This window comes from Cetorhinus maximus, chromosome 22, assembly GCF_964194155.1.
Source record: "Cetorhinus maximus chromosome 22, sCetMax3.hap1.1, whole genome shotgun sequence".
NCBI lineage: Eukaryota > Metazoa > Chordata > Chondrichthyes > Lamniformes > Cetorhinidae > Cetorhinus > Cetorhinus maximus.
In genome coordinates, this window is record NC_135900.1 from 45,514,116 (window position 1) to 45,540,881 (window position 26,766).

Here is a 26,766-nt window from a genome sequence, read left to right on the forward strand (position 1 = left end):
TTTGCAGAAGGATCGAGAAAAACAGGGTACCAAATTAAGCTGATTAGCAAAAGAATCAACAGTGACCTAAGAAAAAGCTTTTCTATGCAGACGATGGTTAGGATCTGGAATGCACCACCTGAGAGTGTTGGAGGCAGATTCAATCGGAGCTTTCAAAAGGGAATTGGCTAAGCACCTGAAGATATAACATTTCCAGGGCTATGGGGAAAGGGCAGGGGAGTGAGACTAGCTGGGTTACTCTTGCCAAGAGGCAGCACAGACATGTTGGGCCAAATGGCTTCCCTCTGTGCTGTAACCATTCTATGATTTTATTATCTACAAAAAGAATTCAAGCAATTGCATTATTACAGCACATTTAAGATGTTGCAAAGTACTTTAGGACCAACTAATTACTTCTGAAACTGTCATTTTTATATGGGTGGAAGTGGCAGGCAATTTGCACACATGGTCTCACAAACAGGAATGATATATAAGTAACCAGTTAATCTGTTCTGGTGTTGTTTGGGGGAAAATTAATTAAACACTAAGTGCCTTCAACTTCAAATTGCACCATAAGACCTTTTACCCAAGGCTGGCAGTTCTTCAGTGTAAAGTCTCATCCAAAAGACAGGATCGGTTAATGGTAAGACATGATAGAGCAGTAGAAGGAGATAAGGTTGAAACATTAAGAAAGATAACTGAATAATGTGATCGTTGAATTAACTGATATAGAGTGGTATGAATTATTCCAGGCTTTAAGGGGTTATTTTATGAACAAAGGTACAAACAACTGGACATATTTTCATTGGAGAAATGAAACTGAAGGGAGGAACAAGACAGATTTTCAAAATAATGAAAAGGTATGGATAAGGTGGAAGAAAACAACCACTCTCTTGGCTAAGAAGTTAGAGGACACAAATACAAAATTCACAAGCCATGAGCTAAACTAAGAATTAGGAGAACTCTTTCCTCCTGCTCCCCCTCCTCACCATTAAACTCGATAATGCCCACTGAGAAGTACTAAGGATTGAAAAGATATTATTAAATGCTTGATTTCCCCCTCGTATATGGGGGTGAATTAGAGTTCCTTAAAGTAGCAAATCAACAAGCGGCACATGTGGATAGAAAACCTTTGACTAAATAGTGATATATAATGCATCCAGCAGTCTTGTTGGGTTTAGCGGCCTTTTTTTTAGCTGTGTCTTTTCTTGCATTCTTCTGCAAGTCATGATCTTTTCCACAATGTTCAGGAAACAGAAGTGGGGGAGGTTGGGGGAATGGACAAAAATGTTTCTTTCAATTCTTCAAAGACTCATTTTTCTCGCTATGAAGGCCTTTTACCTTGATCGTTTGACCTCGAGTCATTCTTCATCCAATGACATTATGGTCTCAGTCATCTCTAATCTCCAGCAGAACTCAAGATCTCCTTCGTTGCTGAAGCTGTAGCCAAGAAATTGGCTTTCCTTTTTCATGCTCTGTAGAATGTAGCTCGTAGCCAGTGTTTGTTTAACCAGTGGTAAACCCTAAACTAACTTTCATGCTCATGTTTTCTTTCCTAACATAGAAACAGCAAATAAGAGGAGTAGGCCATTTGGCCCTGCGAGCCTGCTCCACCATTCATTATAATCATGGCTGATCATCCAACTCAATAGCCTGCTCCCGCTTTCTCCCCATATCCTTTGATGCCTTTCGCCCCAAGAGCTATATCTAACTCCATCCTGAAAACATACAATGTTTTGGCCTCAACTACTTTCTGTGGTAGCGAATTCCACAGGCTCACCACTCTCTGGGTGAAGACATTTCTCCTCATCTCAGTCCTAAATGGTCTATCCCGTATCCTCAGACTGTGACCCCTGGTTCTGGACTCCCTCACCATAGGGAACATCCTTCCAGCATCGACCCTGTCTAGTCCTGTTAGAATTTTATAGGTTTCTATAAGATCCCACCTCATTCTTCTGAACTCCAGCGAATATAATCCTAACCGACTCAATCTCTCCTCATATGACAGTCCCGCCATCCCAGGAATCAGTCTGGTAAGCCTTTGCTGCACTCCCTCTATAGCAAGGACACCCTTCCTCAGATAAGGAGACTCAAAACTGCACACAATATTCCAGGTGTGGTCTCACCATGGCCCTTTATAATTGCAGCAAGACATCCCTGTTCCTGTACTCGAATCCTCTCGCTATGAAGGCCAACAAACCATTTGCCTTCTTTACTGTCTGCTGCACCTGCATGCTTACCTTCAACAACTGGTGTACGAGGACACCCAGGTCTCGATGCACATCCCCCTCTCTCAATTTATAGCCATTCAAATAATAATCTTCCTCACTCAGGAACCTTTATAAAGCCCATCTCCATCCAAGTCATGAATCTCCTTCAAGTGAAAAACGAGTCATCCAGCAACCTTCTCTCAATTGCAGACCAGAAAACAAAAATAACTTTTTATCCTACAGGTGATCATTCACTCACCTCTAGCCTTCATTCCTCTCTCCCTCTGTACACCTTTTTTAATCTGTCGTTTAGCATTCCACTACAGTCAGTGCTAATTTGAAGTTTCTTCTTAGCTCTAACTATGCTGTCCTACATAGTGTATCTTCATTTGCTTGCCGCAAGTGCTAATCAAAAGCTAAATTCCATTCCAGTAAATACTTTATCTTTCAAAAACCAAAAACATTAAACACCAGCGTTCCAAACTGATTACAGATTGACTGTTTTTTTTAAAAGGAAACTCCTATTCAATAACATGGTCAAATTTCTTATCTGTCACATCCTGAATTAAGTCAGTTGCCCCCATCTGGCTTTTTCATGACATCACTAGAGAAGAGCTTCTATATTAAAAACACACCGACCAGTGTTTTATATTTCAAAATATAAACAAGTTGATTGACTTGTTACTGCACAGATTGTGCAAACAGATTGCAAAACTGCAATGCAATACTTTTCCAGTTAAGTGATTCTACATTGTTGATGTATAAGTAAGCTTCCTGTCTGTTCACTTTTAAGTTTCCCCTTTTAAAATCATTCAGTTGTTATAGAACACCTGTTGAAAATTATCTTTTTACATCTGTACAGTACTTTTACATCTCTTCTCAAAGTTTAAACTGTTGCAATTAAAATCCAAATACTCTATTGTCTTGCAGCCATTTTGACTATTCTTGTTAATTCACTTCAGGCCAGAAATTAACGTGCATGTTTTTAGAAGTTCTGATTTTTTTCTTTTTCTGATGGTGTTTGTAAAATCACCTGAATATCAACTTACTATAACCCTTCTTTTTATTAATTTGGAAAAAAATGCTATAGACTACTACTCTTGTATATAAAAAATCTCAAAAACATAGAGAAAGTTCAAAGTATTATTTTTCCAGAAGCTTTTTATCCCAGGCAGTATGACAGATGCTACCAAAATTGTGCACTCAAATAAAAATTTAAATTTTGTTTAAATACAATAGATAGAGTATAAACACTTCAAAGTCCCACCACTGTGCTTTAAGGAGTTTGCAGTATAAGTACCTTATTCCATGAGCATAACTATCATCAAACTGATGGTAAGGGCTCTATACTTCCAACTCCTACACATATTTTCATTAGCCTAATGAAAATTTGGGTTTAATATTAAAAACAACCCACAAAATACATTAGTAGGTTCTTTGTTACAGGTAACAAAGGAATGTGAGGGGGAAACAGTGCAGATGCTTATTTTTCAGAGGGTGTTGGGAACTCATCAGACACAGGCCTGGAGCTGTTCTCCCTGTAACTGGCGAAGCCAGCTTGTGGGGAAAAAGAACCTGGCTGGACTAAAACTAAGTAATAAAAGCATCACTTGATCCTTTCCAGCTTAACCTCTTTGAAGTCTTTGAAGGTGCTGGTTATGTGAAATACTACAGGAGATTGCTCAAACCAGATAGGAAATTAAACTTTCCAGCCCTGTGAGGGCTGTTGAAACTAACCCTTTAGTTTGTCATGGAGACAAATCTTCCGACATTCAAACCATCATGAAAATTGCAAACATTCCATTTAAGACGAGGAGAGTAATTTATAAAATTAAGAAGATGGGACTGTGGCTCTGGAATATTGGCATGACTCGGTGTCAAAAGTTGGTTAGGATGTATAAGCAAATCACGGTACAAGCTGCACTACTGGCTTATTGCTGCTCCACTGGCTCTATCATCTTTATCAAGAGTACATTTTACTTCTTTAGATTGACCTGCTTATCCTCAGGTACCTGAAGATATCCATTGTTAACGTGTTTTATATGCATCTTCAATTGGGTGTAACAATCAAGCATTAGGCCCCTTTTTAAAAATCAAACTTGCAAAAGGAATTTGTGTTTGCTCCAACGTACTTGAGTTTTGCTCTGCTATTAAAGCTTGATATTGGTCAAACGGTCAAGAATGGAGAGACACACCCATCCAATAAAGAAAAATGAGCCAAAAGGGTTTGCTTTCTCTTAATGGCAGCTAGCAACAGTATCACAGGAACAGAAAAGTAAATTTAAAAGTGCATCATATCAATTTAAAAGTGCCTCTTATATCTTCAAGATGGCCTTAAGCACTTCACATCTTAGGGTACTTGAAAAAGGGAAAGAGAAAGATTCAACAGAAGTTACAAGAGCAAGGTTGGCGAGGGATCAGATGGAGTAGCTGTTAGAGGGACAGGAGAATAAGAATTGAATGATTATAGACCTTACCAATTGTTTTGACTTGAACAAAGGTGATGAATGACACTCCATTACTGTAGCTTTCCACAATTTCATTTAATCACACATGTAAAAGGCGCATTCAAAGCAGAGTCACAATTTGACCTATAAAAAGCAGTCCTTTTAACATGGTGAGTACAAGTTGACTGCATCACATGAACTATTCTGTTCACACGCAACCATTATATGAACACATGGTTCAATTTTGCTCATGTGGAAAAAATTTTCCGTGTGACTAATGTTCAGCAGTTTTCTTAGGAAAACAAACTGGGTTATTTGTTGGATATGCTGATGTCCCAAATAACAGCAATAGTAGAATCCCCAGTACAACAGCTAAGAAAAGCAAGCACGCCAATATGAACTAAAAGAATGGAATTAAGTGTTATGGACAAGGCAAGGCAGTATTATTTAAAAATAACTCAATCCACAGAAGAGCAGTCACCAAGACAGAAATGTAACAATCTGGACAAGCCAATGTACGAACATAAGAAATAGGCAGAGTAGGGCATTTGGCCCACTGAACCTGCCCTGCCATTCAATCAAACTATGGCTGATTTCCTACCTCAACTCCACTTTCCTGTCCCAGCACAGGCCCCGTGCACAAGTCGGTCACTTTAAATTACCACACATGTGAGCTGCATTAAAAAAAATCTAGCGGAGTTTGACACAAAGAAATTGTTCATGCACTCAAAAAAGAGGGGGAATGTTGCCTGTGAGGCAGCCCAAAATAGGGGTGATAAGGATGGCCACTAACAAATCTAGTAAAGAATTCAGGAGAATCTTCTTTACTCAAGCTGGTTACAATGTTGAAGTTACTACCCACATAGTTGAGGCACATGGCATAAATGCATTTAAGGGAAAGCTAGATAAGTACATGAGGGAGATGGAATAGAAGTATATGTTGATGGGGTTAGCTGAACCAGGATGGGAGGAGGTTTGTATGCAGCATTAACACCAGCATAGACCAATTGGGCCAATGGACTTTTCTGTGCTGTAACTTCTATTTAATTCTATGCAACTTTGGCAAGATTGCAAACAATCCAGATTTACAATCCTGAATAGAATATTGCCTTTAAGGGCTTCAAGTGGAATTTAATAGATAAACCATTTAACCACCCCAGTCGCTGGGGTCAATTTATCAACTGTAGTTCATTTATTTTTAGATTTCCTTGTACCACTGGTATTTTATCCTCTTCTCTGTTGTGAAAATGATGCAAAGTGCTCATTTAAAAGTCAGCAATTTCATTATTGTCCACTGTAGTCTCACCTGCGTCTGTCTTTAATGGGCCCAATATTCCCCTTTACCACTATCTCAATATATTAATAAAACCTTTCTCCTCATATCCCCTCTAATAGTTTAAATCTTTCCTCACTGCTCTCAACTCTCACTGTTTCCTCCATGGATAACCACTCCAAGCAATAATGACCCTCCTCTGTGTCACCCTCACCTGCTGGTTTCCCACCTTGCCTGCTGATAGTCATCTAGTTCCCCCTTGCCAACTTAGAAGCCCTAGTAAAATTAGGAATCAGAGAAAACTCCCCACTGACTGTATTCATGCCTTGCACAAAGGAAGATAATTGTGATTGTTGGAGGCTAATCATCTCAGTCCCAGAACATTGCTGCAAGGGTTCCACAGAGTCGTGTCCTAGGCCCAACCATGTTTAGCTCCTTCAATGGTCTTCCCTCCATAAAAGGTCAGAAGTGGAGATGTTTGCAGTGAGTCCTGAGATACTGAGGCAATCCATGCTCGCATACAGCAAGACCTGGATAACATTCAGGCTTAGATTGATAAGTGGCAGGTAATATTTGTGCCACACAACTGCCAGGCTATGACCATCTCCAACAACAGAGAATCTAACCATCTCCCTTTGACGTTTAATGGGATTACAATTGTTGAATCCCCACCAACAACATCCTGGAGGTTACCATTGACCAGAAACTGAACAGGACCAGCCATATAAATACTGTGACTACAAAAGCAAGTCAGAAACTGGAATTTTTGCAGCAAGTAACTTCCCTTGGCTCCCCAAAGTCTCTCCACCATCTACAAGACACATGTCAAGGGTGTTTGGGTGACTGCAGCTCCAATACTAGTAGTTTAGCAACATCCAGGACAGAGCAGCCTGCTTGATAGGCACCCAGCCACCATCTTAATCATTCACTCCCTCCACCACTGGTGCACAGTAGCACCAGTGTGTACATTTACAAGATACACTGCAGCAACTTGCCAAGGCTCCTTCAACAGCACCTTTGAAACCTGTAACAATACCAGCTACAGCAGGCACATGTTAAGACCACCACCTGCAAGGTCCCCTTCAAGTCACACACCATCCTGACTTGGAAATATATTGTTGTTCCTTCACTGTTGCTGGGTTAAATTCCTGGAACTCCCTCTTCAGCAACATTGTGGGAGTACCTACACCAGATATTCTGCACTGTGCAACACAGCAGCTCACCATCACTTTTTCAAAGGGAACTAAGGATGGGTAATAAACATTGGCCTTACCAGTGACACCTACACCCCATGAACAAATAAAAAAACCTTTCAATTCAAAACATCCTGTAGGGTGACAATCCTTTGGATGTCTGCACCAGAAACTATTTTCACTCCCAAATATTACAGTGCACGCTCAGTTGAATCCCAAGCTGCACAACTTTCTGTTTGAGGAGCATAATCTTCATACACGTCATGCATATGGATTCACCCTGCATGGTATGTGAATACAGGAAAGTCGATATCTTTATAAATTTCTGGTTAGGTCACAAGCTTATTGCATCCAAGTTCTGGTCGCCACACTTTAGGAAGGATGCGAGAGTCCTTGAGACGATGCAGAGGAGATTTGCATCTGCTCATGACCATGTACAGACGGTACTAATGTCTCACAGTAGAGCCTGGCCCTAATCACCTTGGAAACCCCTTGCCATTGGACAAAGGCCCCACTCTTGAGATTGTGTGGTCGTTGGTGTGCAACGACCACACAATGTTAAAAAAAAAAATCACTCAACAGCATCATGCACTTGTCCAAATGAGGTTTGGGACCTGGAATGTCAGGACCCTCATAGACAATCCCAAAGGTACAGCACAGTCTGCAAATCGCTTACTGGACTCATCAGCCATCTCAGAACCTATCAAACCAGGGAAGCAAGTCATCCTCAACACTGAGGAGAGTGCCTAAGAAGAAGCAGAAAAGGGGATTTACCAGAATGGTTCCAAGGATGAGCTACAAGGTTAAGTTGGAGAAGGTGGGGTTCTTCTTGGAGCAAAGGAGATTGAGGGAGATTTGATAGAGGCATACAAGATTATCGTAGGCCTAGACAATGTAGACAAAAAAAAAAGTTGTTCCCATTAGTTGATCACACAAGGACAGAGGACACAAATTTAAGGTTCTGGGCAAGAGATGTGGCGGATGCATGGAAGAACATTTTACATAGCGCAGGTAATGGCCTGGACCTTGGTGCTTACAAGAATGAAGTGCAAATTGGCTAGACACTTAATAGAAATAAATTTGCACGGCTATGTGGTAACAGTGAGGGAATAGGACTGACTGGATTGCTCTACAGAGAGCCAGTATGGATCAATGGACTGAATGGCTTCCTTCTGTGCTGTAATGACTCAATGACCTGCATCTCCTTCAGCCATCAAATGCTGCACTCTCTCATCACTTGGCTACAGGCTCCATTTGTTGCCTCTACATTTACTTTAGTTCTCTCAGATTCCGTCAACTTCTTTTGTTCCATGCAGCTTCTGCAAAACCTGAAACAATTTATTTTCCCCACATACCTGTTACCTTTATGTTTAACTGATTTTTGGCTGCAGTCCTTCAAGGCCTCCTAAACACAAACAATTTGATGTCTTACTCCACTTCGGCAAGATCCTAGGCCTTGTTCAATATGGCCAAGCATGCATCATAAGTGCTATACTTTGTATAAAGTACAATATCGTCTGCATCGTCAAAATTGCTGAATGCTTACAAACCAACATGGTGCTCCAAGATCCAGTCTGTGGATAGCAGAAATGGATCAAGGCTGATGATGTATCCTTGTTGAATTCCACTGTAATAATAGAGAAAGTTGACAATTTTTACTACCCTTGAGAGTTCATTAGACAGCTCAGGTGTCTCTGAAGAGGAGCTGCACCAATAAATAGAGATTGCTAGAAGTGTGTTATCTTGACTTGTGGAAGTCAAGAATCAAACTAACAAGCAAATTGCAGGCATCCCAATCAAAGTTCTCTCCAGACAGGTACATAAGTCAATGATGATCAAGAAGCACTTAGACCCAAAGGACCTAAAAAATCCCAACTTAGGCTCCCACATTGCATGGAACAGCACATAACACAGGTGGCTGGAAACACTGCACATGCACTATTCCGCCCCGTTGGCGAAGTGGACAACAGTTGTACTGGTCATGTCCTCTTCACTTTCAAATCAATTGCTGTATCTCAAATATTGAGCCAATCCATATACAAAATTGCAAACAATGCTAGTTATTGAATTTTATTTGTATGGACCTTTCAATTTATTTGAATATGAGTTAACTGAATATTCTACCTTCCTTGACACACTATCATCCCAAGCCAGTTGGTTGCAAAATCTTATTCGTAAAAATATTTCAAATTACTAGAAGTACTAACATTTCCAGGAAGAATGTTCGGTAACTCTTATCTCCTTTGTGTACAAGCACACAGTAACAAAATAATCTTAGTGAAATGACCATGTCATTTGTGCATAAAATAAAGGTGATGAAAACAACGCATGGTTCTTCTCCTTGATAAACTGGCTGACATATAGCACCTCCTTGAAAAGAAAGAGCAACAGAAAATTGCACAAAAAATGCTTGAAAAGTTAATAGGATTCAGGTTTATATTCCTCATGTTTCTGGTCTATCACCAGCAATAACTGTAAGGAATACCTTATAATATAAGGAATAGTTTGTATGCTATAATACCAAAAATGGAGATGGTATTTTACTGCACTTCAGCTGGCAGTTCTGTTTTATGAAGAACATGGTTCATTTGAAACCTTGAGCAAAACCAAACACATTTACTGTGGTTTGCCTGTATATTAGGAATGCAACCTTGCTAACCCAGAAAATTACCAAATTTCAGTAGCAGTTACATCTCTTTCAGCTCATTTAATGTCATCAAAATCAATGGATAGTGCTAAAAATGATTGAGATCCCAAGATACTTTAAATAGCAAAAAAAAAACATTCAGCGTAAAGAATTTTTCTGCAGGAAACCAAAATAGTCATATCATAAATGGTGCTTGTTTTACAACTTCAGGCTTGGTACTGTCAACATCATTTAATCTCAGGAGAAAAACAGGTCTAAAGTGCTCCAAGTACAAAAAAGGGATTATCTCAGATTACTTTGCAGAATGTTAGGGTACCAATTTGGGCAGGAAAAAAGAATCACGTCCTCATCTTTGGCATTCTTTCCACACAAATGCCCGTTTCCACATCCCTAACCATGTGTTCTGCACAATCCATGACACTAACTTTTCAAGAACCAATACTCTTCCATGGACAATGGAAAGGCAAGCTTACAGAAAATGATGCATCTTTTTCCCTTTCCCATATCTCCATCCAAGGGGGAAAAAATTGAACTGGGCAGTTTTATATAAAGATAAAAAAATTGCTATATGTTTGCTAAAGACATAATTTTCAGTGTTTATTAGAAAGAAATGTTATTTTCCCTGGAGTCATTTTGATCTACCTAACTCCCTCAAGACATTCCAAAACCTTTTTAAAAAACATTCTACTCACCAAGATCAGGTATATGAAAACTGTAGAATAGAACACTTCCAACCTCATGTACCATAAGCATGATTAGATTCTGCATATTGCTTCAAACTTCGTCCCTAGTTTCAACCCTAACTTTATTTCCTTCATTTTCCACTTCAGCCACACTGAGGCTCTCTGAGATCACCAATTTAGTACTGAATGAGGAACAACTTCTGGTTCAAACAAATATCAAAAAAAAACTTCATTGGTAAATGATAATATGCAAAGTTATGTCATTCCAAAAACAACGCCACCACTATAACTTAGATCGTAAACTTTCATTTTCAGGCTAATATACAAATGCCTTCAAATGGTAAATACTCTGAAATATCGACAATGAAATCTGCAAATGGGTGAAGAAATATACTTGGCCTTACAACTGCTTACTCATTTGAATTTCATTATCATTAAAAAAAAAGAAACTTTAAAACAGAAAGACTACAGCAGTAAAAAGATGCTGGTTTTAAACTGTAGTGATGTCTTATGTTTCAGTGCTGCAATATACACATTCCACGCTCTGCAGTGCAGCAATATACACAACAAATTGTAACTTTCCTTTCAAGAGGAAAACTTTTATATCATCCTTACTTTGTAGATGGTATCTGACATGAAGCAACAACCTTTCTTTAAACCAATGCATATTATAAGGCAGTAATGCAATTCAGGAAACAAATCTAATTTGTTTATTCAAGATAATTTAAATAAAATAATTTCAGTATCTTAGGTAAAGGAGGCCTTTGGGCCCCTTGGGGTCCACTTACACTGCGGCTACCCATCTGAGCTCAGAAGCTGTCGTTCTGGTTTCAACCATGGTAATCTCTGTTTATATTGCCTGGCCCTCACCCAGCTGGAACTACCTTGTTTAGGAAACAGCTCGGCAAAGGTCCAAATAAACAAATCAGCTGAACCGCTTCCCTAAAAATTAGAAACTGAAATGTTTACACAGAGGGGGGAACTGGTACCTTTGTAGGAGATCATTTCTCAAAGAATTGACTCTGCTGAGCATTTGTCATATCAAGTTCAACACTGCAATGGATTTATACTCCCTGTAAAACTGAAGCATTGTGGAATTAGAACCAGGAAATCACTTTGTTCTAATGCTAAGCTTTCGGTCTAAATGCATTCTTAATACTACACAAAGTCCTTCAACAGAGATTATTGGTAAAGCAACATTGTACATTAGCAATGTGATTATCTGCACAAATCTTTGCTCAGTTATTTATATAAATAAATAAATCTGGCTAGCACATAAAATACAGTACATACTTCAGTTAATGCTATGGTTGCAAACAATCTGTTTCAGCCTGAGACAGTGGCCAATAGGGTTAGGTACCAAGAAACCTATAATATTCAGTACATTCGGAAAATAACAAAGATATCACAGTGGTGTTTCAAGAGTGATTCCCTGCACTTTGTCATCAACCAAAGACTCTGGATTCTAACTTTTAGAATTATTAACATGACTATAGTTACGTTCTGTAGGTAAAGACCAGCCACACCAGGCCACTGTAATCATGGTTATGTAAATACATTTGCACGTTTTATGCATTATCGGCATGTTTTAAAGGTTTCTTTAAAAAAATTAAAACTGCATTCTAACATATGATCTCAATCAATCCAGGCTGCATAATCTCCTGACAAAATATCTTCAATACAGTCTCATTCTCTTCTTACTGTCTGAAATAGGGATAGGTAGAGAGGGAATGATAAACATAGCAAGATTAAAAATCTCAATATCGATGTCTCTCCTCAGAAAATAAACAACCTTCGTGATTCAGATTTTGAAGGCATTCGATCTAGTTTTACTTCAAACATTAAATATGGGTTCACTGCATAACTATTTAATAATTTGCAAATTGCTGCTGTCACCCTAAGGAGGTGTTGTTACTTATTGTTGTCAGGTTGCTCATTTACTCAAACTGACTTAGAAAGCAAATTCTTGTTTAGTAATGGGCTCTTGCCCTGGTCCCTTTCTGTGAGGAGGTTAGATCTGTTCAACTCTGCACAAAAACTGGCTGGATTCACCTTCCGGCTGCTTTTTTTCCCATCCTGGTTAAAACATTCCTCCTTAAGGTATACCAATAGTCGTATTGTCACTGGACTAGCATTCCAGGACCCAGGGTAATGCTCTGGGGACCTGGGTTTGAACCCCACCATGTCAGATGGTGAAACTTAAATTCAATAAAAATTTGCAATTAAAAATCCGAAGACCACCACAAAACCATTGCCAAATGTCGTAAAAACCCATCTGGTTCACTAATGGGAAGGAAATCTGCCGTCCTTACCTGGTCTGGTCTGTGACTCCAGACCCACAGCAATGTGGTTGACTTTTAAAGGTCCTATGAACAAAGGCAATTAGGATGGGCCTAGTCAGTGAAGCCCACATCTCATGACTGAATAAAAAAATTACTGCATAGGGACCTTGTTCCCCAACTTTAAGCATCGGAGTTCCACAAAATGTATAGGGGTGCAGTATTTAATATGACCAATGTTAATTTTAATTTTTTTTTGTTGTAAAAGTAACCATTTTCAAAATACACTTGGGAAAACATTGCTAATTTAAACCATTGCCAATCATGCAGGAAATAATTTCAGCAAACAAAATGGCTCTGAATAGTGTCTTGTGCAATACTTTGATTAAAGAAAAAACAAACTTGCAATTATATAGTGCATTTTATTTTTTACTTTAAAAGTAAACTCATTGCATGAAAATACAGCAGCCAACTTGCACATAGCAAGGTTCTGCAAACAGCATAATATAACAACCAGATAATCTGTTTGTCTGGTCTGCTGTTCTACATAGTGGTAGAAATGAGGCTGCACCCTCAATTTCTGAGTCACATTTATACAATGAAGCTGGTGAGAAACATAGCAGAGAACTACTGATTGCAAACGTTTACATATAAACACTGTTTCATACCCTGCTTTTTGTCAATTTTGTGGCCCAAAGCAAAATTCTGAAAAAGTGAATCTTTAATTGCCTGTCAAATAATTATTAAAATGTTAGCAAAGCGACAATTTTAGTCAATTTAATTCCAAGTTTTCAGGTCCATTGGTAGAATTTTCCCCATTACTTGCTGTTTATAGTTGAAGAAAAGCTCAACTTATTACTGCTGGTCCACTGCTTTCCTGTTATTAATTTTCCGGCCAAGAAAACAGATTTGTGCAAGGGCAAAAATCTTCAGAAGGTATTGCAAACAGCAAGCCACATAGATAGTGCTATTCTGTACTTCAACCTGTATAAATATGGCACAATGCTTCACATATAGAGCTAAACCATCAAGTAATGTTCTAGGAGTGAATCGAACAACATCTGCCATTTGTTAGCTTCACCCTTGCCCGTTTGATCTCAAAAATATTTTGTGTCACAAGCTGCTGTAGGTAGGAGCTAGAAAACTTGCAACGAGGGATACTGGGCATTTGGAATCTATGTGAACATGGAAAGCAAGTTTCACCAATCAGATTGAAAGATTGCAAAATTAATAGTACAAGAACTGAGAAGGATGTGTAAATTAGAGTGGGTGAATTCAATGTTAATCAAGACAAAAGGAGAAATAAAATAAGCTAACTAAACATTGGATTAAGAAAGAGAGAAAAAAAGTGCAAGAGGTAAAGTCTTAAAAAGTTTATTTTATTTCAACAATTAAAACCTGAAGGAATGCAACAATAATTTTTTGGTGCCAAGGGGTACACTGGCAGTAATTAACATTAATTAAGTCATTAAAAGATCTGACAACTAATCCAGCCTTAATTAAATGGCTTAGAACAGGATGCTTGTGACATTTCAAAGCAGCTCTAACTTTGTGGTGTTTTGTTTGCACTTATCATGCTGTTATGATCCCAGCTGATGTTACTACTGGACAAGCCGGATCCCAGGGTGGAACCCGGTTTGATAGATCCTAACTTTTATATTTTGCTTAGAAAAGTGGGGGGTGGTTACTGAAAAGAATCACAGGAGTCAGCTGATGAACTTCTAAGAATAAAAGATTAACTATATTACAATACTCCTTCACCCACAAATATACCTATACAGATATATATAGATTCATAAGGATAACACAAATTACAAAAGCTACCTTCTACTCTCATGTTCAATAGTAAGTACACAGTCCATGTAAACCAAAAGGGGACCTGTGGTCAGGCACACCACACATTGAAACCAAGTGTCAGACGCTATGGTTCCCTCATCAACCCCCCCACCCCCACAGCCCCAGACACTTGTCACACAGTGAGCCAACTAATCTCACTGAACTTCATCTTTTACACGAGGCTTTCCAATCTCCACTCTCGAAGAACCCGCTTTGGAATCTCATCCCAAACGACGCTTTCTCTCGGACGCCTTCCACCTCCAGGGTTCGAATTCTCCTTCCGACATTCCTCTCCCCTGGATCACCGCGTGCATTCAAGCTTTGCCTTCCATGCACTCTTTCTCAAATACTCAGCCATGCCAACAGGACACCACTGTTTCACATGACCATAGTAAGGAGTCACCAACCTTTGGCTGTCTCCTTGGATCTTCTGGTTTCTCACAAGCCTATTTTTTGCTTTAAGTCTGCATCCTGCAGCTTTTTCCCTTTAAGCTTGGAGCCTTCTTCTCTGCTCCTTACTTTCACTTTCACTGAACAGGATCTTTTTCAGGTTCCTGCTCTTCTCCCTTGACTTCACTTTTTTCCTGGGACCTTTCTCCTGTCCCTCTCCCTGGTTTTGGAACTTTTTTTTTCATTCTTTGGGACCTGTTTCCTGCAGTTCCCTCTCCTGTGTCCAGCTTCTTCTGACACCTGCTTCCAACTGAACTGAAACTACTTTTCTGTTTTTCTCTCTCTGTGGGTCCCTCTCTCTGGGCCCCTGTTGATAGACAACAGCATAGATTTTTCTCCCTTACATTTGTTTTAACTTCCCTTCAAGAGTCATAAAACCTCATTAAAATGCAGACATATTTTAAAGTGAAACTAAAACTCCAGTTCCCCCCTTTCTTAACACACCAATACAGAAACACAAATCAAACTTAAACTTAAAGCTAGAACATTTAGGTGGGGCTTCCAGAGCTTAGGGCTTTGACAGCTGAGGCATAGCTGATTGTGCGGCAAAACGAAATAAGGGATGCACAGGAGGTCAGAATTGGAGGAATGTAGAGCCTTCAAAAAGGTTGTAGGATGTTACAGAGGTAAAGAGGGGAAAGTACAAGGATTTGAATACAAGGATGAGACTTTTAAATACAAGGTGCTGCATGATTGGGAATGTAGGTCAGTGAGCACAGGGGTGATGGGTGAACAGGACTGGATAGAACATGGGCAGAGTTTTGGATGAGCTGAAGTCAATGGAAGGTGGAAGGTGTGAGGCTGCCAGGAGAACATAACAATTGAGTTTGGATGCAACAATATCTTGTACTTGCTGCCATGTGCTCCTACCAGAAGCATCTTCGTGGTTATGCACACCATTCACTAAGTGGAAAAGTCACTAAGGTTGAACATCTACCTGCTTTTCAGAAGTCTCAGTTACACTGAATCACTTTTCAGCAGTGAATAGCACTATTATTTATTGTGTTTGAACTGAGCAAATGCTGAACACTATTAAATAGCAAATGATCTGGCAAACATTGGCAGATGAACATAGCAGAAACTGAAGTCAAATTAAGTCAGGCACATACATTTGAGAGATCTTTGCAGTTTCATGTCCAGATTTTTTTAAATATAAAAGGCACTGGGTAATTTAAAAAGTTGTTCGCAGACTTAGAATGAACTAAGTCCCTGAGCCTTTCAGTAGTGAGGGATGTCAGGACAGAAGGATCGACTATTCAAAAGTACTTGGTTAGTTGGTAGCTGAAAAGTCTTCTGTGGATAACTAAAATCAAATAAAAAAAGTAATAATTTTAGGTTTATGAATTACAAGCCAGAAGCAAGCACCATTAGTACTGATAATTTTATAGCGGTTGATGGCATAAGACAACCCAAAGACTTTACACTGAATACTGATGGAAATGCCAACTACTCAATAAATTGGCTCTATGCAGTAACTTAAGAATTTCTTCACATATCATGGTACAAATTCATACCTAGCAGGATGATCACAAAATCTACTGAATCATTCAAAGAGTATAAAGTTTGGATTAATGGATGAGTGAAAAGAGATGATGATCAGCAGCTGGTTCATTTTTTCATTATATTATAATTTTTCAATGTTCACACAACTTCACACAGGCAAATCCTAAGACAGCAAGTTAGAAACCAAAGTAATAGTCCAATTGCTTTATTGGGTGCTATTGACAATCCAGGTTTGAAGCACAGCTGAAAAATTGCACTCAATGGAGACGCTAACATGGATTGATCCACATCTCTACCTTCATATTCATCAAGATTATCCATCAAAGGCCTGACAACAGCTTCACTGCAGTCCATCAACAACTCTTCTGCTTTGAAAATAGATGATCCAAAACCTTGCCAATTGCAGAAGGCTGAGTGCCTGCTATACATTTTAATCATGTCCACATTTTTTAAAAAGTCCAACGACATAGTGAAACTTCTTGCCTGCGCAGGCTTAACTCAGATTGTGAAGATTGGAAAAAAATATTTCCTGTAAGCAATGGGGTTTCAATACCATCTAAATGCTTTCCGTTCAAGAGACTCTTATCAAAATCAAAAATGGCATCCTATATGACTGTGACAAAGGTAAACTATCGCTCCTCAACCTCGCTACCTGTCTGCAGCATTTGACATGGTTGACCACACTATCTTCCTCCAACATCTCTCCACTGTCTTCCAACTGAGTGGGATCACACTCGCCTGATTCCATTCTTCTCAGTCTGCACTCCAATCCCTGGCTACAGATTCCAGCCCTTGTTTGGCAAAAGTCTGAGACTGAACCGGGCTGTTTGCAACCTTAGTGTCATATTTGACACCAAGAAAAGCTTTCAATCTCATATCCGTGCCATCACTAAGGCCACCTATTACCATGCCCATAACACTGCCTGGTTTCGCCCCGCCTCACCCGCTCATCTGCTGCCGAAACCTTCAATGCCTGTGTTACCTCTAGACTTAACTATTCCAACCCATCCCTCACTTACCTCTCACATTTAACCCTCCATAAACTTGAGGTAATCCAAATCTCTGATGCTTGTGTCCTTACTTTCACCAAATGCCACTGACCTATCACCCCTATGTTCATTGACCTATATTAGTTCCTGGTCAAGCAATCCCTCGATTTTAAAATTCTCATCCTTGTTTTCAAATCCCTTCATCACCCAACTCTATCTCTGCAACAAATAAAAAGAGTGTTGGAAAAACTCAGCAGGTCTGGCAGCATCTATGGAAAGAGAAACAGTTAACGTTTCGAGTCCCTATGATTCTTCTTCTATCTCTACAATCTCCTCCAGCTGCACAATCCTCCAAAATATCTGTGCTCATCTAATTCTGGCCTCATAAAGATTACAGATTTGAATAGTTCTACTATTGGTGGTCATGCCTTCGCCTGCCTAGGCCCCAATCTCTGGAATTTCCTCTCTACATCTCTCCAATTCTCTACCTTTGTTTCTTTCTTTAAAACACTCCATAAACCTACCTCCTTGACCAAGCTTTTGGTTATTTCCACATAGTTAGGTTTCTATTTGTTTGATTATTAATTTCAATTACAAAGAACAAGTTAATAGATCTGCAACCATCAGGTGAATCCATTCTGAACATGTGAACTACATGGGAGCAGGCTATTGAGTTGGATGATCAGCCATGATCATAATGAATGGCAGAGCAGGCTCGAAGGGCCGAATGGCCTACTCCTGCTCCTAGTTTCTATGTTACATTTTACCTGTAATTAGTCCATTGGAACTTCCCCAATGTCATTGACTTGTCAAAATAATTGTTAAATTACTTTCATGGCTTCTAAAATACCTGGGGTATATTTCTTTCACCACAAATAACTTATTAGTTTTCAGCTCGAGTGTACAAGACCCACGTTTGACACTCAATGGAGTGAGTTCCTGTGTGGATTCCCCTGCACGGGCATGGGGGAGAAAAAAAAAAGGCGGCATCTGAAAGAAGCATTTAAAATTTCACATTCCTTGACTGCAGCTCTGTAGGACGGTTAAGTCACTTAATTTCCAGCCTGTAATGAAATATCTTCAGCCAACACAGACCAGCTCGAGTCCTTTAATTTTACCAGGTGGACTTTCTTTCTAGACAGAAAATCATTATAACCAGTGGCTGCACAGACTGCATTTACCAGGCCTGACCACTATCACAATGTTATCGTTGAAAATTCAATTTACATTAAGAGGATACATCCAATATACAGACAGAAAATGACATTAGGAACATTACAATGTGAGAAGATTTAAATACAGGTTTATAAGGATATGGCTGAACCATAAAGATGACCAGGGTGATTAGCAAGCCTTACATACACAAACTCAACAACTAAAATTTACATAACCAAAAGAAAAAAAAATTATCTTGATTTAATTCACTAAATCTATCCTCCAGATCCAACATAGATAGCCAATTTTTCACTGTGGAAATGACACCACACAAGTCCAATATCCAGAGCCAGCAAAAAAAAGCAAACACACTCTTAAATCCTTTGTTTCTCTTCTCAACTCCAACCCAGTCTCACTTCCTGTTTAATCAAAATCTTCCGGTGTTTAATTCTAATTCCCTGTCCTCATGGTGCTTTCTCCAAACAAACACTTCTTGTTTTGAAATAATAAGGCACTGACTCAGTTTGCAAGGATTCTACTCACTGTTCACAAGAAGCGGCCCCCAACTCATCTGACAGTGTGTCAGAAGGAAGGAGGGAGGGAAGCAAGACTGAGGGCCAGCACTTAATGGAGAGCTATGCTTAACTGTTTTTAAGATTACCGGTACAGGACATTAAATGCCTTAGTACTTCTCAGGAAAAATAAGTTATTTTGTGTTCTGGAATTGCGAGTATTTACAATATGTATCCCAACATAACCCAAGATAAGCCTCCCATTTCTGAGTACAAACATCCAGCACAAGTTTGATCGATGACCGTCCCTCTTCATCTCAGGGCTTTCATCCCAACCTCTTGCTTTACTGCCAAGGAAGAGTCTGAAGATTATGTTAAAATCCTTTCATGCTTTTTCACCAAACATTATGAGATAAAACTTCTGTTAGCTTGTGCTAGTATTCGCTCAAAATTGGGTAAACCAGCATAAAAGATCAATGAATTTAAAGTACAAGTAATCTTCGGCATATATCCAGTTTCCAGGATCTTTTGTGCTGATTTAAAAACATCACACAGGAAACCAGCCCCACCCACAAAACCAGCCAGGCCTCCAGATCAAATTAATGAACATGGCATGTGTCTGCCAATTGTGTCTGCTTGCAACTGTTCAAATATGCTCTTCAAATTAAAATGATTCTTTGGTGAAAAGTCACTAGTTTTAAAACTTAAATACTAAGAAAAAAATTACTAAAAAGAAACTGACTACTGTGCACCAGTGAAACTAGAACAATACAGTAAACCGTTTACTAAAGTTATGTTCAGTTATTTAAAATCTGGTTACTCGAACGATTGACTACACAACAACTTATATGTATACTGTACAGACACTTGAGATCCTTATTTTTTGTGATAAACCCATTTCCAGCTGTATAAATAAGACTACACCAAATACATCAAGGAATATTTTTTAATAAAGCGGCGGGGGGGGGGGTCATATTCTAAAACACTGCCCGATTGTACTAGTTCATGGAAGATTTTACATTTGTGCTTACACAAATGAGTGAGCAGAAACTTGAACCACAACTTCACTTCGGAAAACCAACACAATGGAGCACAGTGTGTTCAGATTGACAATTGTGCCCCTAGCACAATTACACCATCCATCCCCAAATACGTTTTATCAAAAAAATTATGGTATAGCATCCTGTGTACAAAAAATTCAAACTCATACACTGTGCGTCACAAAACTTAAGAAATCCAGGTTTAGGATTAAGATAAAGTTATTTTGAAGAGCCAACTATTTTAATGGACAAATTTGGCTAGTGCAGCAGACAGCTGTTTTCTCCCCATGCAACTTTACCCATTGTTGATTTCAACCAAGAAATTGCACAAGCGTAGCTTTCCAAGGCCAGAAGGGACATTTTCAAAGGGAACTGTCATGGTACACAGGATAATAGAATTTTTGCTAAAACAATGCAAAAGTTCCATAACTTTGTATCCATAACTTTGAATTTTTTTGCAGCAAAATTAGCTGCTCATTTGTCTAACTGTCCTATTTATTCTCTACTAAAATATGATTAACAATACAAAAAGCATTAAATTTTCTAAAAAATGTCAATTAATTTATTTAAATAGTTCTTTACCATATTTAAAGATGTATAGGAATAGATTTTATAAATTAACAGTTCTAATGGATAGCTACACATGGTGGAAGCACATATCACAAGGTGCAGAGGTCAATTTATCCTGTAAAATGTTACACCATTCTATTTTAATGCCACATGTTGCAAAACCAAATGCCAAGCTAGGCACCAACAAAGGTTGTTGACAGTAGCAAGATATAAATGTGAATAGATAATTTGTACCTTGATTCCAGTATCTGTATAAACCACTCAAATTTCAACCTCATTAGAACTATTGTGTTATAGCCTTTTGTTACATCATTGCAACATTTACAATTATTTATTTCATATTCTGGAATTTCCAGTATGTTCCACAAAACAAAGCTGTGACGCTTGTATGGCAGACGTATTTTATTGTTAACAGACTTTCAAATGGATGGAGTGAAAAGTATTATAATGCAAAGGTAACATTGCTGCTGTCTGTGTCCTGCACAGAGACTGGAAATAACAGAGCTCTGAACTACGTAGAAATGCCACCTTCCTTGGCTGGTTCCTTTTATTTTAAACTAGGAAAGAGCCATCAGGAATGAGGTCTATCTCCTCGTATTAAAATGGCTCAGAAGTACATTTATAAAATGTTAGCTTTGTAATGGACTGGAATTATATATACTCAATGCAAAAAGAGATCTCACACTTCTTTACTTTAGTGCATTTGGGAGCTATATCCAAGTCCTGAGTTAATCCATTTATTTGTGTCCACATGCTTCTGAAACTGCTTCACATTCTCAGAATGTGGGCTACAGCATTATTGTTAGAGAATTAGGTGTGGTAAACAACTGTTATTGTAATTTGTAACATGAAGTATCGTGTTTTAAAGAAATTGCCCAGAGTAATATATAATGACATTGAAAACATAGCAGCTTTTTAAAGTAAGGTCCGAAGTTCTGGAATACTCTTCTTACAGCTCTCTACTTCACTCTCCTCTTTTAAGAGGCTCCTTAAAATTTGCCTTTTTGGCCAAGGTTTTGGTCATTTGACCTAATATCTCTTATGTGGCTCAATGTCATATTTTGTTTTATAATGCTCTTGTGAAGTGCCTTCAGATGTTTTACATTAAAGGTGCTGCTGTTGTAAGAAAACTGTATTTGGTAATAATTAAATAATAACATTGCAGTCAGCTGTGACAAAATCGAGTGCATCATAATTCTGCTGCAATAAAATCTTGTGCCCCAAATGTTTATCAAAAAAATTCATCTTAAAAATGCATACACAGCTCTTGATTTATTTCTCTGGTCTAGCATCCACGGCATTCATTTGTTACACCTCAAAATCCAATCCAATCAGACAGATATTGCAGTGGTTAGATGATTTATGGAATTTTTGAAACTTTCTGCACCAGTCAGCATAGTTCAGACACGAGTCATCCTCTGCTAGAATGTAAAACTGATGAGACTCAACTTATTTCTGCATTCAAGAATAAAACCTTAAATATATTTTGGTTAAACATCTTCAGACCTATGTACTGAAGAAGTGGTAAACCAAATTTCTACATCACTTCAACGATACCATCATTAGAATGCCAGCACATTGGCAGCTAGATAACAGTGTTTCTGACCACCTGGATGCCGCATTCCCAATTTCAATCCTACTAGCTTGAGGAGCAGAACTACTTATATACTGGTGATTGGGTGCGGTGATAAGAGTGACATTTTACTATTGTTAAGCACCTCCCAATAGCTAGTTTGAAGTTAAGGTCTGGGAGAACACAGCTTGTCCATTCAGCCAGGAATGGTATATGGAGCAAGAAAATATGGAAGAGGGAGAGATCTTAAAAGGACTTACTTTTTACACAAATGAGTGAGCACAATACACTTGTGAAAAAAAATTGAACTGTTAATGCCACAATCACACAAGAATGGAAATTTGAAAGCTTGACTCACCTGTATAGCATGAAAAACTTGATGACCTGACAAGTACTAAAAAATTAATGTCAATGATTTTTTATCTATGAATTAAAATGAAAATTGAACTCCAACTGTATTTTTGAATAAAGGAGTCAAGGGCTTGTTAACCCTTATAACAAACAAGCATGCTACTTTTACAGAATTATAACCATTTAAACTACCAAATCAAACAAAAAATTTAGCTAGATTCTGTCCTGTGAATGCCACATGATACATGTACCAACAACCTTTACCAGATTATTCTTAATGGACTCAGTACTGCATTGCAACCATGTTACCATTAGCAACATTCCTGAGTTTTATTTTTCTTGGTTACCAATGCATAAGCCTCATCAAGAATAAATTAGATAGATACATGGATGGGAGAGGTCTGGAGGGTTATGGACTAGGTGCCGGTCAATGGGACTAGTGGAATAATATTTCGGCACAGACTAGAAGCCTGTTTTCTGTGGTGTAGTGTTCTATGGTTCTAAATACTGTTGATCAATTCTACCTCCCATAACAATTAGATATTCTCTACTGGCTGTCAACCATCACTTTGTCTTGCAAAGTAATTTAAAATACATAGGGAACAGAGCAGGTCAAATAGTCCCTCAAGAATTCACTTGCCGTTTTATGCTCTGCAACATTGGTAGCAGTGACACAAACTTCAAAAACTTCTTTGCAGAGCTGTCCTAATGCAAGTAACATGAATTACCTCATTAAGCTTCCCTTCATGAAGCTATTGATGTATATATTATTCTTTTAAAATAGAGGTTTAGTCTGTGGGTGTGTCTTAATTGGATTAAAGACAGCTAGTCTGGGTGCTTTGATGTGTACTAGTTTTGTGATGTAAGAGAGGTAGAGTGCATTTGCATTTTTTGAATAAAGCATTCAAGAAGTGGGGTGAAATCTGGCACCTAGCTAGCAGAGACCAAGCAATATTTTTATATTACTAATAAAATTGGTACTATGAAAGGGGCTTTATTGTGAAAGAGGTGGAGTTCAAAGGGGCTGGTGATACAATGAGAGTTTACATTCAATGAGATGTGCTGGATATAACCAATAGCAGTGTTCGTGTGTGCAGGGCAGAGGCAATGTAAGATCAAAGCAGCTGTAAGCCTACAGCTGTCTCCACAGGAACCAAAGTGAAAGAACCTCATTTTGAATTTGTACAGTGAAAATGCTTTGCCTGGTGTCTCGTTAAGTCTATGGGTGCTGTTGACTTAATGGAGATTAGTTTGGGAATTTGTTAAAAGTCATGATAGTAGTAATTTGTAGCCATGTGTATATATTTAACTTGTGTAAACTAATAAAATGTTTCATTTAGTTTAGTATAAAACCTTTCGATAACTGGTGGTCTGATTCCTGAATTTAGAGTTGCATCTCAAACATACCACTTAAAAATATAGGTTATGACTGTTGTTTAAAGTATCCCTCTGGGATTTTTAAATAACTCAGCTTTACCAACTCTAGGGTCATAACACTCCCCCAAAAATCTGAGGGTCACTTGCTCACTGAGTTTGGGATTCAATCCACAACTCCTCAGAGGGCCACATGTCTCGGCTTTGCTGCTTATTGAGGTCAGGTGATTCCTCATGAGTAAAATATAAGAGATAACCGCCCGAGGATTACTTCGGTGCTGCTTCATGCTCTCATCGGGACCTGGAAAAATTTATTAATTTTGCTTCCAATTTCCACCCCTCCATCATTTTCACATGGTCCATCTCTGACACTTCCCTTCCCTTCCTTGACCTCTCTGTCTCAATTTCTGGTGATAGACTGTCCACCAATATCCATTACAAACCTACCGACTCCCACAGCTACCTCGACTACAGCTCCTCACACCCTGCTTCCTGTAAGGACTCCATCCCATTCTCTCAGTTCCTTTGTCTCCGTCGCATCTGTTCTGATGATGCCACTTTCAAAAACAGTTCCTCTGACATGTCCTCCTTCTTCCTTAACCGAGGTTTTCCACCCACGGTGGTTGACAGGGCCCTCAACCGTGTCCGGCCCATCTCCCGCACATCCGCCCTCACACCTTCTCCTCCCTCCCAGAAACATGATAGGGTCCCCCTTGTCCTCACTTATCAACCCACCAGACTCTGCATTCAAAGGATCATCCTCCGCCATTTCCGCCAACTCCAGCATGATACCACCACCAAACACAGCTTCCCTTCACCCCACCGGCGGCATTCCGTAGGGATCGTTCCCTCCATGACTCCCTGGTCCACTGCTCCATCACCCCCTACTCCTCAACCCCCTCCCACGGCACCTTCCCATGCAACCTCAGAAGATGCAACACCTGCCCCTTCACTTCCCCTCTCCTCACTGTCCAAGGGCCCAAACACTCCTTTCAAGTGAAGCAGCATTTCACTTGCACTTCCCTCAACTTAGTCTACTGCATTCGTTGCTCCCAATGCGATTTCCTCCACATTGGAGAGACCGAACGCAGACTTGGTGACCGCTTTGCAGAACACCTTCGGTCTGTCCGCAAGCATTACCCAAACCTCCCTGTCGCTTGCCATTTCAACACTCCACCCTGCTCTCATGCCCACATGTCCGTCCTTGGCTTGCTGCATTGTTCCAGTGAAGCTCAACACAAACTGGAGGAACAGCACCTCATCTTCCGACTAGGCACTTTACAGCCTTCCGGACTGAATATTGAATTCAACAATTTTAGATCATGAACTCTCTCCTCCATCCCCACCCCCTTTCCGTTTTTTCCCAATAATTTATATAGATTTTTCTTTTCCCATCTATTTCCATTATTTTTAAATGTATTTCCACCCATTGTTTTATCTCTACCTTTTAGCCTTTTTAGTATTCCTTCACCCCACCCCACCCCCACTAGAGCTATCTGTACCTTGTTTGTCCTGCTTTCTACCCTTAATTAGCACATTCCTCTAGGTAATATCACCACCTTCAACACCTGTTTGTCCTTTTGTCTGTGACATCTTTTGGTTATCTCCACCTATCACTGGCCCTTTAGCTCTTCTTGTCCCAACACCCCCCCCCCAAAACCAGCTTATATTTCACCCCTTTCCTATTTTTACTTAATTCTGTTGAAGGATCATGAGGACTCGAAACGTCAACTATGCTCTTCTCCACCGATGCTGCCGGACCTGTCGAGTTTTTCCAGGTATTTCTGTTTTTGTGATGCTGGGAGGATGTTTCTTGTGGCTGGGGAGTCTAGAACCTGGGGTTACAAATTCAGTTTAGGACTGAAATGATGAGAAATTTCTTCACTCAAAGGTTGGGAATCTTTGGAATTCTCTACTTCAGGAAGCTGTGGATGCTCAGTAGCTGAGTATATTTAACACAGATCAACTGATTCCCTTAGTATCCAATAATCTAAAAATAAGGGCATAGCACAAGGTGGAGTTGTGATACAAAACCATTCTTACTGAATGGCTTAACGGATTCAAAGGATCGAATGGTCTACCCTTGTTCCCTTTTTATGTTATTCTTTCTTACAATCTTATTAAGAGGCTGAGTTGACGAAACAGACAGCACAGTGAAGCAAGACACATTAAACCTTTTCCTGCTGTGGTACAAAAACAGCACAATATGACTGAGTAACATTTGAAGAGCTTTGACAAGAATAGGTAGTGCAAAATCCACAGCAAAAAAGGACTAAAGGAGGATTCACAGTCTTGGTCTTAGATCAGAGGGGAAGGAGCAATAGAATAAAAAGGACTATGGAGAAAATTAAACTAACTTTGTAAATGTATGATACAAAACAATATATTTTGCTCAGGCATAACCTGTCATTTCTCCACCTTTCAATTAAAATTGGCATTTTTTTTCGATAATGAACCTTGCCACCTCTTAACCCAACCCAAATCAGGATCTGGTTACAGAAAACTTAAACCTATGGCGTTAAAGTCACTGTCAAGAAACTAATCAAAGCACAACTTTTCCAGGTGGCTATTTGAAAAACCGCCAATTATTTCTGACCCAATTATATCATTTTAAGTTTTTATTTTTCATTTGGCTTTCACTCTGGATTTCTTTGCAATTTCTTCTAAGCATGTAATCATTCAATATTGCACGTTAATTTTGA

At 39.1% G+C, this 26,766-nt stretch overlaps 1 protein-coding gene across 6 annotated transcripts in view; it reads right to left on the reverse strand.

Moving 5' to 3' along the window:
• The window catches only part of LOC144696662 (protein kinase C and casein kinase substrate in neurons protein 2-like), a 123,493-nt gene that overhangs the window by 78,618 nt on the left and 18,109 nt on the right, over positions 1 to 26,766 (reverse strand). Inside the window, exon 1 of one of the 6 annotated variants that reach the window (XM_078568225.1) lies at positions 2,449 to 2,470. The exons of 4 other annotated variants lie outside the window; for them this stretch is intronic. Coding sequence is in view for 1 of the 2 variants with exons in the window: in XM_078568222.1 (XP_078424348.1) it covers positions 1,321 to 1,344 (24 nt within the window). In the remaining variant the exon portion in view is untranslated. Of the gene's footprint in view, positions 1 to 1,320; positions 1,758 to 2,448; positions 2,471 to 26,766 lie in introns of those variants that run through there. One more of the 6 variants, XM_078568222.1, reaches the window with a different exon arrangement.